General features: G+C 46.1%; 1 protein-coding gene across 1 annotated transcript in view; it reads left to right on the top strand.

The window, feature by feature from the left end:
- Positions 1–200: 200 nt before the first annotated feature.
- Positions 201–19,140, top strand: part of Map7 (microtubule associated protein 7) — a 130,581-nt gene continuing 111,641 nt past the window's right edge. Inside the window, exon 1 of the mRNA XM_052169418.1 lies at positions 201–341. Within this exon, the coding sequence (XP_052025378.1) occupies positions 275–341 (67 nt within the window). The 5' untranslated portion in view covers positions 201–274. The remainder of the gene's footprint in view (positions 342–19,140) is intronic.

Genomic DNA, 19,140 nt, shown 5'->3' with positions numbered 1-19,140 from the left:
CGGGCGCCGGTGGTGGCGAGGACCCCGCCGCCTAGGACCCTAGCTCGGACCGCGTCCGTCGGGGCGCCTGCGACGCCGCACCTGCCCGCCAGGGGGCGCGCCGAGCCCCGGCGGCGTCGGGCCAGCCCTCAGCGTCCCCGCCCCGCGCCCGCGCAGGCAGGCCGCCGCTCACCTGTCTGGGCCGCGGGCCCCGGGGGAGGAGGGGCGGGGACCCGGCGGGAGCGAAGCCGAGGGAGAGGGCGGAGCGGCTCTCGGGGCGCGTCATCGGAGCACCATGGCGGAGCAGGGAGCTGGTGGCGACGGCCACAGGGGCGGCGATGGCGCTACGCAGAGCGACCCAGGTGACGGCGCGGTCAGGACGGGAGGGGGTCGCGGGGGTCGCGGGAGTGGGCGGGGGCGCGGTCCCCGGAGTCAGCGACCTTTGGAGTCCGAGCTACCGGCGACCGGCGAACGTCCGCGGGGCCACAACAGGTGGAAGCAGGCCTGGGCGCGCGGGCGGGAGGTCGGGGGCGCGCCGGGGAGGTCGGGGGCGCGCTCCGGAGGTCGAGGGCGCGCCGGGGGCTGTCGGGGGTCCGGGAAAGAGTGCGAAGCAGAGCGGGCGAGCGGCGGGGGCGCGCCCCGGAGGTCGTGGACGCGCCGGGGGAGCGGGGTCGGAGGCGAGGCGTCCCGCCGGAGGGGGAGCGAGGTCGGAGCGGCTCCGGACCTCCGCACTCGGCCTTCACCCAGAGCATAGAGCGCGGTCCCGGAGCCCGACTCTTCCTGTGGCACTAAAGCCAGACAGAGCTGGAGCGTTGGCTCTGCTGCCGGGCTCGGCCCTCGGGCTCGGTGTTGACGATCTGCCATTCAGCAGCCACCGGGGACACTCAGGGACGTAGCTCACCCACTCGTACCCATCTCGCCTCAACACGAAGCTAACTTTCCCCCCAAACCCCTGCTCCCTCGTGATTTTGTTCTTCATCCTCAGGGACTGTATAGCAAATCATACACTCCCTCTTAACCCCCTGTTCTAATTCTCGGCCAAGTAATCGGCTCCTCCTACCTTCCTACACCTGGCGCGGGGGCGGGAGGCGCTTTCTTATTTTAAAGAAGTGTTAAGTTGCAGACCCCGCAGTTGCAAGCTGGTAACTGCTTCTTCTCTACACCCACAACCAGAAGTGATTGTTTTCTAAATGCAAAACTCGCTCCACCTCCCACGCCCCTCCAGGACACACTCGTTTAGAGGGCGTGCTTATTTTTAACACGCAAGGCCGGTGGAGCTTAGTGTTTTCCAATATGTATCTGCGAATGTACCCAAACGCTTAGTGATTTACACCTGAGGTTAAGATTGGCACAGGGATCCTGAATTTATTTCCATGTCCGGCTACATCCTGAAAGGCGCTTGACTTTTGTCTTCTGCGTTTGAAAGATCGGTGATCCTTATTTTGGTCTGGGTGGAGGGGCGATGACCTGAGTAATTGTTTAGGGAACTTGAGCTGGGAGCTGTCCAGGCCCCCCAATCCAGGGCTTTCTTAGTTGTGAATAAGGCAAGGACAAGTAACAGCTTCTGGGCTGTGTGTGTGTGTGGGGGGGGGGGTGTTAGTGATTTAATAGGCATCACTTTGTCCTTGAATGCTTTGTAGATCTGCATTGGTACTTGTTCAGACATAAACGAACTTGCAGCTGGAGTGTATCCCGTGCCTGATCGTGTTAAGGAATCCATGTGTCTTAACAGGATGCAAAATCAACCATGTGTTCTTCAGTCTTCTTAAATTTTATATTTATTTCGTTGTGTATGGGTGTGGGTGTGGGGGTGTGTGTGCATGTCACATCATCCATGTGGGAGATCAGAAGGTAGCTTGTTAAGAGTGGGTTCTGAGACAGAAACTTAGGTTTAGCAGCAAGTGCCTTTACCTAAAAACATTAACAGCCTTGAAGTGCTCTTTTCATTAAAAGTAGAATTTATTGCCTATTATTTCCTGCTAGTAAACAATTCCTCCACATCTTTGCCTGGAAATTTAAATTTCAAATAAATATGTTTTATATATGACCAACACATAAATACGTGGGTGTGTGTATACCCTATATTTCTGGTCCTGTATTTTCCCCCATTTTTCTATTTCTTTTGCTTTTAGTGTTCAACAACACCTGTGCCAGTGAATGCTAAAGAAAGGAAATGTAAAGGGTACTATTGGTTTTTTTGAGCCAGTCTCCATATTTAAAGACTACATACTAGTCTTTAACTTGATATATCCCAGACTCACCTCAGACTCAAAAGTCCTTCTTTCTCTACTGGGGATACAGGTATAAGCCATTATAGCTGGCCCTTAGCATATTTTAATTACACTTATTTTGTGTATTTGTGTGTGTGTACAAGTGTGGGGGAGGGAGAACGACCTGTGGGAACTGGTTCTCTGTACACTGTGTAGGTCAGTGACTGCACTTGGGTCCACAGGCCTGACAGAGAGCTTCTTTACCTGCTGAGCCATCTCACTGACCTGTAAATGTATTGTTTAAAATCCAGGAGACCCTATTCTGAGAGAACACAAGGTCGTTTGAATGTTGACAACTTCTGTTCTGTATGTGTAAAACCTACGGCCTTTATCTCAATGTAGAACTTCAGTTTTATACTCATGCACATTCACACACTCCAATTTACTTTTTTAAGATTTTTTTTTTTAATGTGAGTACATTGCTGCTGTCTTCAGACACACCTCAGAAGAGGAGGGCATTGGATCCCACTACAGATGGTTGTGAAGCACCATGTGGTCACTGGGATTTGAACTCAGGACCTCTGGGGGATTTTATTTATTGAATGAGAGGAGCACCTAAGCCTGTGTTTTATTATCGCCAAGAAGTAAAAGTTACCACATCAAAATGCCACATTCTGTCGGTTCTCCGCCTTTTGGCTAAGATCAAGTGTAAAATGCCACATTCTTTTTTTTTTCCCCCTTTCTGTTTTTTTTATTTGCTTGTTTGTTTGAGATGGGGGATGGGGGTCCTGCCGTGCATTCCTGGCTTGTCCTGATGTTAGCCTCCTCCTGTTGAGCTCACCTCCTCAGCCACAGATTACCTGTGTATCAACTCTCAGCCACAAACAGCAGCACGTTTCCCGAACCATTCCTTTTGTTTTCCTTTTGTATATAATTACTTTGAGGTAGAATCCAACCTTGAGTGGTTCTTCAATTATGACCTTGTGCAAAGGCTATATTTCAAGACTTCAGATTAAAATCTTGGGTTATTACAAAAACAATACCTGTGATATGTTCAAGATTAAAGGCCTATGTATTTGTACATGTAAGACTCAAATAGAGTGAACTTTGGCAGCGTAGTATGTATTTAAAGGGTACTTCTAGATGAATGCAACATTCAGAAAAAAGTTCTGCAGATATGTTTAGCTTTTGCTCAAGGGTTGTAATTATATTCTTCTTTCTTTTTTTAAGTCATTTTTCTTGAGGATGTACAGCTCTCTTGGTATACTATAGTATTTTTCTTGTCTATAGCCAAAGGGGGGAAGCAAGAACTAGAAAAACTTAAGTGTCCTGGAAACAAATTTGTGTTTCACCACTAGAGGACGTCAAGTCCTTTTTATTAGAATTTTATTTTGATCAACTTCATAGGCTATCACATCATAAAACTCTGAGCTCAAATTCTATGTGTCAAGTTTTATGTTTACAAGCTACGGAAATCAACTACACAGAACAAATCCCTTTTGCCAACCTCCTTTAAAAAGATACCATGGAGTTAAAATTTAATGCTGCTTTTGATTAATCTGCCCAAACTCCAATGTGCAAAGGAATAAATTAATGCCTATAATTGGTGAGATCTGTTGCCATTCTATTGGAAGATATTACTTACAACCTAGAATAGTTTGTTTTTTAGTCTGGATTCTTGGTAGAAAGACTTATACTGTCTTTCCTTTTTTTTTTTTTTTAAAGATTTATTTATTTTATGTATATGAGTACACTGCCTTCAGACCAGAAGAGGGCCTCAGATACCATTACAGATGGTTGTGAGTCACCATGTGGTTGCTGGGAATTGAACTCTGGACCTCTGAAAGAGCAGTCAGTGCTCTTAATCACTGAGCCATCAGCCCAGACTTAGACTTTCTTACTTTGGTGATGTATCTTCTGTGAAGTTTTCCGGAATAAAAGGTGATCTTAATGGTCTCATTTAGCCTGAAGGGCCTGTGTGTCCCCAAATAAGCATAGAAAGTAGACACCTAGGTTGTCCTATGACGTAAGCCCTTCCCTTTTGAAATTCAGATCCTAGAAACTACAAGTGCTGGGTCTTCATGGGGCAAATTTCACATCTTGCTAAGCCAGTGGTTTTCAACCTTCCTCATACTGCAACTTTTTAATACCGCTCCTCATATTGTGGTGATCCCCCAACCCTAAAATTTTCATTGCTACTTCATAACTGGTTATCTTGCTACTGCCAATGAATGGTAACATAAAATATCTTCTAATAGTCTTAGGCTAGCCCATGAAATGGTCAGTGGGCCAAGGCCCACAGGTTGAGAACCACTGAGGTAAGTTAAAGAGAAGTCAGCTGTTGTCATTGCTGTGGTATGTGTGCGAAACACTCATTTACATTGGCATGGTCTCTAAAGAGTTCACACACTTGTGTCATGATACCTGGAAACAAATTATTCAAAGAGCTTTAAAAAACATACTCAAGTCTTGTTAGTACAAGAACTAAAGATAGTGAGGCTTAGAATAATTTAACCAAGAATGCGTACTTTCTATGGGTTATTAGGATTTTGGAGTTTGGAAGGCCGATGAATATGACCTTTGAATTTAGTAAAGAAATCCACAGGCCAGTCTGTATGGGTTGTGAGGGGTTCAGTGGAGGAAGGATGGATCACTCTGACTGTGGTCATCTCAGAGCACCTGCTACGGCTAGTCAAGCAGCAAGGGAAGGGATGTGTGGTTAGAGGGACGAGGAGGGGGAATAAAGACCTGTGGAGAGGAACTAAAGCTTAGTCTTCTTGACAAATGTCAACTGGAACAGTATTGTGCCAGCAGGAATGTAGCGTCTTGATTAAAGCTCTGTTAATCAGATCAATTCTCTAACCCTAATCGCTCCACTGCTGCACCTTTAACACAAGCACAGCATCTGCCAGGGAAGTCCTTTTCCTCCCTACCCCGCCCATTTGGGACAGCTGTGCTCTGCGTGTGAGAGAGACCGAGGTTTGCTCTGGAACCCAGAAGAAGGGCATCTTTTCAGAGCGTCTGTGTAGACCAGATGGAGGAAGAGAGGAGAGAGTTTGGTCTCCAGACTTGACTTTGAGGTCCCTGGATAGAACTGGGTAGGCACTGGCCTGTCCGTGAGCATGGAAAGAAGGGTTCGGGACCCTCAGACAGATGTCAAAGGAGCACGGGAAAGGTGACACAGGATGTTCCACTTTGAATATGGTTCATTAGCTTAAGCTTGACATGAACATATTAATGAATACAAGGTAGGTTTAGTAAAAGAAAAGGTGGGTTGTCTTATACATGAAAAAGTGTGCAAGAAAGGAACCTGGACCTGTCAGTAGTGATACCAGAGAGTTCACGGGAAGGGTGAGCCTGCGGGAACAGACAAGAGGTCAGGGCTGAGGGCCACTCCCCGAGAGATCAGAAAGAAAAACTGCAGACAGAATAGACAGCCATTCAAAATGGAGGAAAAAGAGAGAGCTAGCCCCGTCAGAGAAATGAGGGAGGCCCAAGAGGGACAAAAGGGTCAAACATTCCAAAACTGAAATGACGTTTTAAAGCCGTTACTTTGGATTCGGGTATCTCCTGGTTTCTCCTAGCAGAGGAATTTCAATTGCTCCGAGAGTCGGGGCGCATCCTATCATAAGTGATTAATAGATTGAGCATTGGGAAGATGAGACAGCCCAGTAGCCCTTTCCATACAAGTTGCCAGAAGAAAAAAAAATCAATACATTGGAAATCCGTGAATAAATAGAGGTGTTTTTAATTTTTTTTTTTAAATGTGTTGTTTCAGTAGACAGGATAGCTAGCTGTCAGTAGGACCGTGGCTGTCAATAGGACTTAGAGTCCTGTCTCCCGGAACTCTCTCAGGCTCACTTCCCACCCACTGACAGGTTCACAATCTTTGCTTTGACTTTTCCCTGAGTCTTAAGTGGCAGTATACCACGTAGTAACCTTTGCAGGGGTGCCTCCCCCAGCCTCATGTATTTGAGATTTGAGCACACCATGATGTGCCTTGGTAGCTCCCTGTCCTACCCTCTGGGGCTTCCCTGTCCCCCAACTTGAGGACATGAAGTCACTCCTGGGTTTGTGTGGGAGAAACAACTGTTGCAGATACTCGTATGTTGGTTTTTATGTCACTGGTTTTCATGTAAGGCTTTGCCACTTGTAGGGTAGCTGTACAACTTTTCCTGCGAGCGTCCTGTGAAATTGCCCTGCATCCTTTGCGGCCTTGTATATTTTGTTGATTTGATGGTTTTCATCTTAGCCATTCCACCAAGTTTTTGAGCAAGCTGTAATCGCTTCAAAGTGTGATATTTTTATGTTTGGTGCTAATTCAGTCTCTCCAATGAGGTCATGTTGAGTCCAGAACCCAGGTATAATATGGAGTTTCTGTTTGGTAGCTTGCTATTCTGTGATTCTGGGAACTGAACTCTGGGCCAGGTCCATGCCAGACAAGTCCTTGGTCACCGGCTGCATTCCCAGCCCTAGAGTCTTTATTGACTCCCATCTTGGCTTCATCTCCTTTTCTCTTATCCCCAAGGACTTTCTGACTTCCTGTGCAGCCTGTGCTCTGAGATTGCGAGCTGATTCACTTTCACACATAGGACCCATGCCCGCTCCCTTCTCTCTCCTCTCCAGTGCCTCCCTAGACCTGAGAAGGAGCTTTTGTGTTAGAACATTGTAAATAGCCTGGCTTGGGGATGCTGGCCTTTAATCCTCCCACTGAGGAGGCAGGGAGGGGGTGTTGGTCTCTGAGTCTACATAGTAAGTACCAGGTTCTAGTGAGACCCTGGATCTAGAAAAATGACAAGAAACCAAGCTGGAACTACTGGTTGCATATCTTGTCTCGTGATCCTATTTCTTGGGGCTCACTGTGTTATCAAGATGAATACCTTCTGCTAATCTTCAGTTTATGCAGCGTCCTCAGTGCCTGTAGTCTGTCACTGAACTCTTTATCTCCGTCAGGGACCAGGTCTTCATGCTTGTTACAGTGAGACTAGTTCTCCTGCTCCAGTTCTCTACTCCCCAATGATGGTGCCTCCTATTGCCTTATTATTAATATAAATTACCATGTATAATTTTCCTTATAATGTTTAGTTGTTTACCATGTAAATTAAATGGTAAATTTGGTAAATTTGTCTCCTTTTTTCCTGCTAAGGATCATTCTCTTTAATATGCATTTAAATTGGAGAACCAAGACTTAGATTTTTTTATCAGGCGTTGCTTCAGCCTTTACTTCTCAATATTTCTTGTTTATATGTATGCTCGAGAGTGTAACGTGTATCATTCGGGAGTATATGAGTGTGTGCGGTCTGTACACCTGTGCATGTGAAGGAGCGTGTACCGCTCCATCACTCTATGCCTTATTCCTGTGTCAGGAACTCATTGATGAAGGAGGTAAGCTGACTGCCATCAAGCCCCGCCCCCAGTCCTTCCGTCTCCGCCCCCACAGGGCTGGAGTAATAGGTGCACACATTCATAGCTGCATTCACACCAGCTTATACATGGATTCTCGAGATTTAACTGCAGTGCCCCACACTGCCTCGCAAACCTCATATTTACTGAGCCATCTCTCCAGCCCTTCGTCTTTTTTTCTGGAGAGCTCTAGGGATCAGACTCACGGAGGGACTTTTGCATGTTAGGCAAATGCTCTGAACTGGGCTGCACCCCATGCTAATGTGACTTTAAATGTTAACTTGCAGATATGTATGTTTTTGACAGGAAAATAACTATATTAAAAAAAAAGTCAAGACCCAAGTGCATTCAATATTTCCTTCTCATAGATGCTCCTACAGAGCTGGTTATGAGAGCCATATTTATTGTTGCACTATTAAAATAGCTAAGAAATGAAACTGGCCTAGATGTCCATCAGTAGGCGAGAGGATAAAGAAACTGGCCCAGGGAAGCACGGTGGTGCACACCTTTAATCCCAGCACTTGGTAGGCAGAGGGAGGTGGGTCTCTGAGTTCGAGGCCATCCTGGTCTACACAGTGAGTTCCAGGACAGCCAGGGCTACTCTGAGGAAATCCTGTCTCAAAAAAAAAAAAAAAAAAAAAAGATGTGGCCCAGTATACACAATTTTTTTTCCCCAGCCATAAGGAAAAATGAAATAACACAAGCAGAAAAAAATGGATGGAACTATGGCATACTGCTAAAAAGCAGGACTCAGACGAGTGTATTTTCTCTCCTATATTGGATTTAGATTTAAGAGCATGTGTGATGAAAATGGAAACAGGGCTTAGATGTGCCCCTGTAGTCCTGGTACTTGGAAGATGGAGGCAGGAGGATCAGAAGTTCAAGGCCAGCCTTGGCTGCAGGAGATCCAAGTTCAAGAAACTGGTTGGGGAGGAGACCAAGAGCGAATGTGAAGAAATCTAGAGGGGGGTGTGTGTTATTGAATCCCTGTGACTTAGCATGCAGGCTGAGCAGGGGAATTGGGGGAGGGGAACCAGCCACGTGGGGGTGGGTAGGGGGATCAAGCACAGAAGATGAATAAGAACAGTATGATATGCATACGAAAAGGCCTAACTGAAACCCGTTACTTTGTGCCAGCTTAATACTAAAACCCAGTTGCATAAGAAAAAGCCCAGGACTGGCAGAACTAACCAGATAGTGCAGGTGGGCACAGTAACCCAAAAGGAAGAGTGGGAACCTGGGAGGAGATGACCATCTGTGAACTGCACTTTGCAACCTTCTTAGTAAGATCCTGGGTCTAACTTTAGAACATTACCGTATGAGGTATCAGAAAATTCTGTGGCTTTCTAACAATTGCCAGCCAAACCTCCTCTTAAAAGTTGGCTTTTTGGTAACAGATCTGTACTGTGCTGCAATCTTTTGTAAAATGTGGTCGCCGACACCACATCGAATAAAGAAGCAAGCTAGACTCTAGGGTAACTCCAAATCTCAAGGTGGAATTCTAGGAAGAGCCCCCTTCCTCCAAGCCATACTGGATATCGATGAAATGCATAATTATTTGGTTATAAATAAGACTGGTTCCTATTGCAGGATGCTTGGCTGCTCCTCAAGATTTTAATCTGGATGGGTGGTTCTCGGAAGCTCCTGGCCCGAGTCTTCTGTGTGGCAGACTGGACAGACAGGCCCGGATTGAGTGCTTTCTGCATTCCAGCGGATTGGTTTCTATACAAGGCTCTAAATTAGCCCACGGCCCTGAATAAGGCCGATTCCTCAGGCAGAAGGTCATGCTGTTGACAGCATTACTGAGGTCACATGCTAGAATGCCAGTAGTTCAGATCAGTGGTTCTTAGTGTGGCAAAAAAGTTAAAATCACTTGGGGCCTTAGAACCCCCAAGGTGCCCGGGCAATTCTCAGAGGATCGAGCAGTACGAGCCAGGTGGTGGCAGACCATGCTGAAAACTGGTCCCACCTTGACTGTCTAGAGAAACTTAATTTGGAGGTGTCAGGTAGACCTTGCTTATAGTAGCCACACAGACACTCTTTACAGCCGTTACCCTGAATTTTGTAGACTTTGCTTGCTTCATTTTTCTCCCCAAAACCTTTTGAAGGGACGATAGATATAAAAATAGGTGTGAATGCATTCGCGTGGACAACATAACACACTCTCAGTTGGCACACTTGTATACTTTATATATAAAAGTGAAGCTAGACAAAATGATATATAATGAGCTCCTCTTCTTCTTCTTCCTTTAGTGTTCCGTCTTCTTCCTTCTCCCGTCAGAAAACGGGAAAGGTTAATTTGGAATAAGTAGGTAGGAAGAAGTTTTCCCAAGAAGCTTCTGGTAACCCTGCGGCCTCTAACCACCTTGGCCCTTCAGGCATCTACAAATAGCTGACAAGGTGGGCTCTCCTCCATCTGCTCCCGTGATCCTCCTCAGAGATTAGATGCTGATGGCCTTCAGGCCCGGGGCCCTCCCCCTCCCTCCCTCTTCCTCCCCCTCCCTCCCTCCCCAACCACTATGGTGCCCACAGCTCAGGGCATCCTTGTTCTTTTCCCGTGAAGCTTTCTTTCTCTGCAGGATGCTTCACACTCCAGATATCCCCTTCAATTAATATGTGGCACCGCCACTCTTCATGTGCTGAAATGTCCGGAGGGGCTCCTGGGTTGCGGTTGTGTCTGTTTCTGCATATTTGCAAAGCCATCTGTTGCCCTCGGAAGGAGAGGGCCAACCTTCAGCATCCTGGATTTCCGTGCTTCTCTCTCCTAGTAGCTTCACCCAGTGCATGTTACCACAGATGAAGGACTGAAATTATAAGAACTGGCCCCTAAAACCAAGTGTTTGACTTCTCCTTAGATTTATACTGAAAATAATTTAATGTGATGCCAGCTCTTGCAAGGATGAAGCAAAGCCTTGCTCCTCAAACCAGACCTGCTCAGGAATAATACTAATTACTTTTTTTGGTGCAAGGACACTGGGAACCTCTACCGCTTACTTCCTGTAAGGATCTTTACAAGTCACAGAAGCAACCATCTCTTCCTTTTAAAACTGAAGGCACAGTAGTACCAGCCTGTCAGGGAAGAAATGAGTTAAGACGGAGAACAATCCCTAACACAGCGAAGTAGGAACTGTTTATTACAGAGGATTAATACTGTGTCACCATGCAAAGACAGGCATACCCTGACATGCCAGAGTCTCTCCCTTAAGCAAGGTTCTACCTATGGTGAGCTCACCACAGTGAGGGCGTTGGAATGCAGTGCTGATTCAGAACTAATTGTAGCTGTGTGACCTCACTGTACCAGGTATGGCCTGGTATAAAAGGTGTCATCACTTAGTGTTCGATTAGCACATCGCTCTGTACTGGCTTGTGATTAGAGGATGCGTAGGTTATGTTGTGTCTTTGATGAGGCACCAACATCAGCACCTCTTGGGTCATTTTCAGTTTACTTTTACACAAAGTGATTTTATTAAGTTCTTAAAATATTATTGCTAGAAAGTTAATTTGGTCGAAGCCATGGAGATAGACTTTCATCCCCTTTAGACCGTGAGGATCTACGGGCTTCTCAGACCCGTTTGAGTTAAAGTATCCCTCTATGGGGAAGATAGGAGGCCGTGTAGCTCATCCTCCGCTAGGCCTCCAGGAGAAGCAGGGGGCAGTTTGGCTTCTTCAGACAGCAAGAAGCAGACTACCCCAGAAAGTGATTTCATTTCTCAAAGACACCAGTTTAACATGAAACTGCCTTAGGTTGCAAAAGCCCTGGTTGTAAGGATTTCAGGTGCGAGACACTAATTTCTCCCTTAAAAGATGATTTTTGCAACTTATACTTGGTTGTAACTTAGGTTTTTAATCTCCTTAAAAAAAAAAAAACTAGCAAAGTTAAAATGTGTCACCGCCTCAAACGAGCTCTTAGAGTCCCTGAATAAGTCCTTCGTTGTTTATGTATAGTAATGAATATAAATTATTCTTCAATAAAGATATGTCATAGAAAATGGAAGATTATTATTTACTGATATAATGAGCATTAAGAATAAATCTGCCAGGCAGTGGTGGTGCACGCCTGTAATCCCAGCACTCTGGGAGGCAGAGGCAGGTGGATTTCTGAGTTCGAGGCCAGCCTGATCTACAGAGTGAGTTCCAGGATAGCCAGGGCTATACAGAGAAACCCTGTCTCAAAAAAAGCAAAAAAAAAAAAAAATCCAAATTTTTTTTTCTGATGGTGACTTTATAATTTCAAGCCCCCTTATGAAGATCAATTCTTTCTATATATCCAGTGCTTTGTAAGGGACTGTGTAAAACACAGACACCATTAATAACCAAAGTGAAAGTACAGGAAATGGCTTGGCCATTGGAAGAAAGTATTCAGATAAATTGAGAAGCAGGACACTGAGTTGTTTTGGTCCAGGAGATCTGTCTGATCCAAATGACTTTAGACAGCAAAACCATGTAAGCATGTGACCCAGCGAAGCCTCAAAAGACAAAACCCTGCATTTGCATTTCCCTGTCAACCCCCTGTGAACTTCCTGGTCCGAAAGGCGAAGTCAAGGATTCCATTTCAGCCCTCTTCCAAGATTTATCTGCTCCCCATGGGCAAGAGCACAGAGGGCAAGAGCGTGGCCCCGCCCATCAGATGAGTGACTGGGAGTGTGGCCCTGCCTAGCAGATGACTGGTACAGCACAAAATCTAACCTTGATGTAGTGAAAACCATGCAGAGTTGTGACGGTTCCACAGGATGCATTGCTGGACAGAGAGAAAATAAGTCTCCAGAGCAGTTTGGAGAGAGAGAGATGTTGTGTTGGAGACCATGGACAGACCACACCTGGACGTAACAGTTCCACGTGAGGTTTCTTATAGGAGAAAAGGACAAAGGTGATGGTGAAGGAGTGGGGGGAGGGAAAAGGTCAGAGGTACTTCTTCTATTTGGATAGTGATGTAGCCAATGGCAGGTAAAGGTGGGAAGTGAGCCAAGTGGATTCTGGGAATGTGTGGCGGTTGCCTTGGCAACAGATGTGCAGGTTCCTGTCGCGGATGTGCACTGTCACTGGGTTCGGAGCCGATCTACAGCACTGATACCCTGATGCCAACAAGAAGGGATGAATGTCAGAAGGGCAAAGTACTCTAAATCCTGCAAATGGTTCAGAACAGAACTTGGGGTACGGGCCCCGTGCACAGAGTATTCCGAACCACTCTGAAGGACTTTATGCCTTACAAAGTGTTCACGCCTAAGGGTAAACCTCTTATTAGCATGTGCAGGCTGGGTATTTGATCCCAGCAACCAAACAGAAAGAAGCTACTTTTTAAAAATCTCAGAGGGCCGGCCCAGTGGTTCAGAGCACTGGCTGCGCTCGAGGAGGAGGGCTTGCCGCACCCACACAGTGGCTCACAGCTGCCTGGAGCTTCAGTTCTAGAGGATCCCTTCGAAGCCTCTTCTGGAAGTACCAGGCATGCATGTGGTACACATGTGTATATGCAGGCAAAACACTGGTGCCCATAAAAATAAGTAAGCCTTAAATATATTGGAGTGTCTGTCCATTCATCTGTCTGTCCGAGTGTATACATTCATACGTGTACTACCACAGTATGTGGTCTGAGGACCTGGGGGGTTGTCCTCGACTTCCGGGTTGAGTCAGAGTCTCTTTGTTTTTCTCTTCTTCTGCCTACACTAGGCTCACTGGCCTCTATAAACCTGCAGTGATTCTCCTGTCTCCGTCTCCCCTCCCCACATAGGTGTGCTGGACTGGAAGGCATCACTGCCCTGTCTGCCTTTACGTGGATTGGGAATTCAGTCTCCTGTCCTCATACGTTCATAGCCGGTGCTATACTGAGCCATCCGTGTCCTCAGGACCAAGTCACTTCTTCATTTCCTGGTGTTATAGATGGATCTGTCTGGAAACCCATTCCGGGACAGGTTTCAGCAAGGCAGTGCTTTTTAAAGCAAACTACGTTTAGTTATGTAAACACCTACCCTTTGTTTATAAGCAATATCTTATTTCCAGAGAGCTGGATAAAGCCTTTCTCTGGGTACTTAAGGGACTAGTTTCAAGGGTGTGGGGGAGGGAGCAGGGAGCAGTGTTTCCTCCAGGCCTCTGTACAAACAAGTGCTGGATACTTAGGAGAAAAGACAGTTCAGGTCCCTCACTATAACTCTGTGTGTGTGTGTGTGTGTGTGTGTGTGTGTGTGTGTGTGTATGTGTGTGTGTATAACAGTTTTCAAAACACTTCAAAGAGTTAGTTGATTTAACTGTGGAGCCATTTTGACTTAACAATAAAAAAAAAAAGTATAACAGTACAATTAGGGTATTTTAAAATGAAGTTTGCCAAATAAAATTTACATCGCTTGGACTTAGATGGTGGGTATGAAAAGTGAGAGGACTTTAGAGAAGAAGTGGGGGCCCAGGAAGTACTTGTCAACCTCCTCCTCTTTCTGAGGAATTATTTTCACATAGACCCCCTAAAACCTAGATGCTTGGTCAAACTAAAGAGAAAGTGTTTATTAAAAACAACAAGCTACTGCTATGGTAGTGGTGGCTAGTTCATAGGTTTGGTAGTGGTGGCTAGTGTGTGGGTATTACAGGCTTTGTAGCTTGCTTTGATTGAGATCAGTTATTTTAGGAATCTTTTTTGCTTTACATTTGCATGTTTTTAATATATGTAAGTACACTGTAGCTGACTTCAGACACACCAGAAGAGGGCATCAGATCTCATTACAGATGGTTGTGAGCCACCATGTGGTTGCTGGGATTTGAACTCAGGACCTCCTGAAGACCAGTCAGTGCTCTTAACACTGAGCCATCTCTCCAGCCCCGTTTGCAAAATTTTCAGAGTAGGCTTTTAATTTAATCGTACATATGTCTCACCCCTTACAGTTAAACGTATTCCTCTTTCTGTCCAGCCTGGCTGCTGACAGTCTTGCTTGCCCATGGGTCTCACTGGTGCTGTAATGGAATTCGAGCCCACGAGCCCCAGGCTCACCCTGCCAGAGTTGTCGCCCTGCTTTTCTGCTAGGTACTGCTTCCTCTGGTCTTCCTTCGGAGCAGTCTTGGAGAACTGTGTGCCTGGTTTTCTCTCGTTAGAAACGGTTCTAGCTGTCAAACAATGTGTTCACGTTTAGTGTTCAAACCTTCATGTACTGATTTTTTTTTTTATTTTCATCTTTGAGGCAGGGCCTTCAAACTCAGTCCTGCCCTGGCCTCCCAAGTGCTAGCATGACAGGCGCAGACTCCCTCCCACTCCCCAGCCACACCCTTCATAGACTTTTTAGTCTTCATGAAAAAACATGCTATCAACTTGACCTTCCTGTACTCTACCCACAAAATTGCATACTTGAGTTTCTAAATGAGACAGTGGGTTTGCTTTATAATGGGGGGGGGGGGGGAGGGAGGGAGAGAGAAAGGGAGGGAGGGAGAGGGAAGTGTATACTCTGTATTCCATTTAATATTGAGAAAAACAGGCTGCTTACCTCTCAAATAACAGAAATGATTTATTTGCTAATACTTTTAAGCTTACCATTGAATTCTCAATGGGAGATCATTTATAAAACTAAACGTGGATCTGATAGGTCTGAAGTATCCTGGTCTCAACTGTATAATCATCATTTCAACAGTATTATTATATTGGGAAATTATATAAGTTGATAGCATCCACTCTACTCAGTGAAGGTTATGACCCCCTGACACACAGACCTTTGACCTGCTGGTCAGAATGTGGGTGTGATAGACCTTAGCAGTCGTCTGACTTTAAGCATCCCTGGACATGTAGGTAGGCATAGTCTACTACTCCACTGTAAGCCTTAACAGCCAAACACAGATTTCTTGGGAGAGGAATCCCGTGTCAAAACTGCAGCAGAGAAGCCCTGCTGTAGCAGCTGCAGCCAGTCTGGGGACTTCCAAACGTCTCTTAAAACTGATCTTTGAACACATATTGCACAAGTTTATTGTGTGTTGAACCAAAGATACCTTTGTTTCTGCTTGTTTGGGCTGATATGCTGGCCCTTAGAAAATCAAGATTTTCCCCAACATTTTTGCAAGTCTTTATTATATGTGAGTACGCTGTAGATGTCTTCAGACACTCCAGAAGAGGGTGTCAGACCTCATTACGGATGGTTGTGAGCCACCATGTGGTTGCTGGGATTTGAACTCAGGACTTCTGGAAGAGTGGTCAGTGCTCTTAACTGCTGAGCCATCTCTCCAGCCCCGCAAGTCTTTTATTTAAGTGATACATTTGAATGTACTTTTGAAAATCCATTCTGATGTGTGTGGTTAAGGAAGGAACATTAAAACTTTTTTTTTCCATGGAGATTAAACCAGGGTCTTGCTACATCTCTGGCTCTTAAGACTGTCTTAGAAAAAGTATCTTCTCTGTTGCTTATTTTGACTTTGGGGGTTTTAAGGAGAAGGATGGGGGAGGGAGATGCAGCAGCAAAGGTTGGGTTGAGGGGAAATCTCCACACATTCTGAAGTGAGCATCGGGTGTGTGGTTCTGTGCTCGACTCTTTACCGATCTAAAGACAGAGTGATCGCTGTCCTTTAAATGCCTGTAGATAGCAGAGTGGCGGGTTTGCTAATGTTTCATATTACCCTTCACCCCTAAGCCTCTTCATCACAGGGTCACAGCAGTCCACCCATAATAATTGTCTCAATGACAGAAGAGCTGTGTATCTTCCTCATTTTTCCCATGAAGTTAAGAAAGAATGAGAGGCATCTGTGTATGACAGAAATCAGCACAGTACCGCTGGCTCCTAACCAGAGGAGAGTGGATGTTCTGTCGTTCAGTTATTTAGCTTTAAAGCTCAAATTTCTGGACTGTCAATGGGTAAGAGCTGAATCCATTTGCAAAATGAAACTGTGTAAGGGTCATTTTTACGGGAGCACAGAGATTGTGACAACAGTTTCTTCGGTTGTTTCCTCCTGGGTACATAACTCTACATTTCATCTTCACCAAGTAGGAAGCACAAGTCAGAAAAGGGCTGACGGGACTTAAAAGCCCAGCCCTGGGCTGGAGAGATGGCTCAGTGGTTAAGAGCACTGAATGCTCTTCTAAAGGTCCTGAATTCAAATCCCAGCAACCATATGGTGGCTCACAACCATCGGTAATGAGATCTGATGCCCTCTTCTGGTATATCTGAATACAGCTACAGTGTACTTACATATAACAATAAATAAATCTTAAAAAAAAAAAAAAGCCAGCCCTTACACAGCACATTAGTCTAACATCAGTACCCCAGATCAGTGTGTGTGCATGGCCACGCTCAGTGATTGTAAAGTCAGAGGCTCATGAGCTTCCGCCCCAGCCTGGATTACACAGTGGGAGCCTGTCTCCAAAGAGACAGGGATGCTAGAAATCCCTCCATAGGTTAACCTTGACCTGTTACCCCGAATCTTCCATGCTCGGAAAAGTGCTGTCAGTGAGCCTCCACAGCCCCGCCGTGGCCTGGGCCATTGGTGAGCCCCACAGTTCTTTCCCCAGAGTGTGCTGGAACTCTGAAGCATCTCGTTTAGAGCCATGGAGTACAAAGGCCAACATAAAGACTGTGCTAGTCTCCATGTTGGATGGCTGCTGACACCTTTGGTACTGTGAGGATTTTTACTGCCTTGTCAACGTTGATGTGTAGTGAGTCTGTTGGCCATCCATGTGCTATTGCAGCTCCATTTTGTTGTCTGGGAGGTTGACCCCTTCTTTAAGGGTTCATTATTATTATTGCTTATGATGAAGATGACGTGTGTGTGTGTGTGTGTGTGTGTGTGTGTGTGTGTGTGTGTGTGTATTTGAATATGTGCACATGAGTGTGGGTCCAACAGAGTCTAGGAGAGGGCACCAGATTCCCTAGAACTGGAGTTTAGAGGTAGCTGTGAGCTACTAATGTTAGTGTTGGCAATCAGACCTACTTGCTCTGCAAAAGTAGCATAAATTCCTAAGTTCTGAGCCATCTCATCAGCCCTCCAAATTGGACATCGGTCCCAAGAAGAGGTTACTGTGAGAGGAGAGGCCTTTTATCCACAGTTCTTATCAAGTTCAGAAGTCCATGTGATGTGTGTTCCTGAGGTATCGCCAATGACAATCCTGAGCAAGAGGGCAGGAAGCGTTCTAGCGTGATGCTAGTAGGTTAAAGTTCAGTGCAGCATTTGATAATATGCCCAAGTTACCTAGTGATACTCGGCCTTTAAGGAAGGGTCAGACAGCTTAGTATATACATCATCGCCGTCCACTTCAGCTCTGCTGGAACAGGCCTGGGAAAGTGCACTCAGTTGGTACTGGAGAGCTCAGCGTGTACTAAAGCTTTACAGCAGTGTTGTAAAGGGCACTGCGGGGCCCTGGCTGATAGCTTTGCCACTCACTACTACGGCTTCTCTCGTATGTCCGTCAACCAAAGGTGGCCAGACAGAGAGCGAAGCCAACCCTGCCTTTTGATTCTCCCTTCAAGGGGCCAGCATCTTTGTGCGGAGTTCTTTGTGCCTCTTAGAAGCTCTCATGCTGCAAGGTGGCAGAATGCTGTGTCTTTGTTACCCCAGAAACCACCACTAAGCTGCAACCTCCCAGGAAACTGAGGGCGCCCCTCAACTTCAGGGATGAAATAGCAAAGAACCAGCTGGGCCTCTTTGTTCCCCAGAGGAGACTCGATCCCGCGTCAACCTGCTGTAGGCAGCCCTGCTGCTCTCTCTAGCCATATGAGGTTCTAAACTTGCATTCAAGTGTGGCTTTCTAAAAACCCCTGCTGGAAGTAAATTACTGCTTACCTTGGGGAATATATCAAACGTTTTTAAAAATTACTAAACCTGGTAGTTTTCAAGGACCAATCACCTCATTTAATAATCAAAAAAATTGGAAAGAATGTTGCTATTTCTGGGCTCTATTGAGAAGTACATAGCGCACATGTAGAACTTGTCATTTGCCAGCGGTGGCCGCTCAGCCCAGCGGTCTTAACCTCAGTTTTTAACGACAGTCTTCGGATAGCCCAAATTAGGCCTTCTCCTTCTGCATCCCGATTTTACGAAACCCTGTGGACTTTCAGAGAGGAAACTTGTAGCTATGCTCCTCACCGGTTAGGCAAATTTCTTCAGTGCATTCGCGGGCTCTGCTGTTTTCTATTTGTCTGCTTGCAGAGCAGAAACCCGGGAAGCATGGACTTGATCCCCATGTGGTCGTGTGTGCATACATGCTGGGTACACGTGCCCAGCCCCTGTAGAGCCCTGGGCAACGGGCGCAGGAGGAGTTTAGAGATCTAGGCCAGCTTGTGCCACAAGGAAGCAGCAGGCCAGCTTCAGCTCCAGAGCAGGATCCTGTCTCTAATTAAAATGGACTGGCTGAGGAGGAGGCTCCCATTTTACTTTGAGGGATATTTAAATTGAAGGCCTTGCCACCCCCTTCTCATATTTGCCTTGTAGAGAATCCACGTATGAAAGTCGAAGGGTTGGAGCGGAGGTGGCCGTTGGTAAGTTATTGCTCCAACGGTGAAATATTCAAGATAGATTAGGTTATGTTAAATGCAGGTTTTTTTGGGAAGCTACTCGCAGGTGGGTGAGCTCACTGACCCCAAGGAAGGAGGTCAGGGAA

The sequence above is a fragment of the Apodemus sylvaticus genome, chromosome 23 (genome assembly GCF_947179515.1).
Source record: "Apodemus sylvaticus chromosome 23, mApoSyl1.1, whole genome shotgun sequence".
In the NCBI taxonomy this organism is placed as follows: domain Eukaryota; kingdom Metazoa; phylum Chordata; class Mammalia; order Rodentia; family Muridae; genus Apodemus; species Apodemus sylvaticus.
The sequence above is the reverse complement of the archived record's forward strand: the minus strand, read 5'-3'. Positions and strand labels throughout refer to the sequence as shown.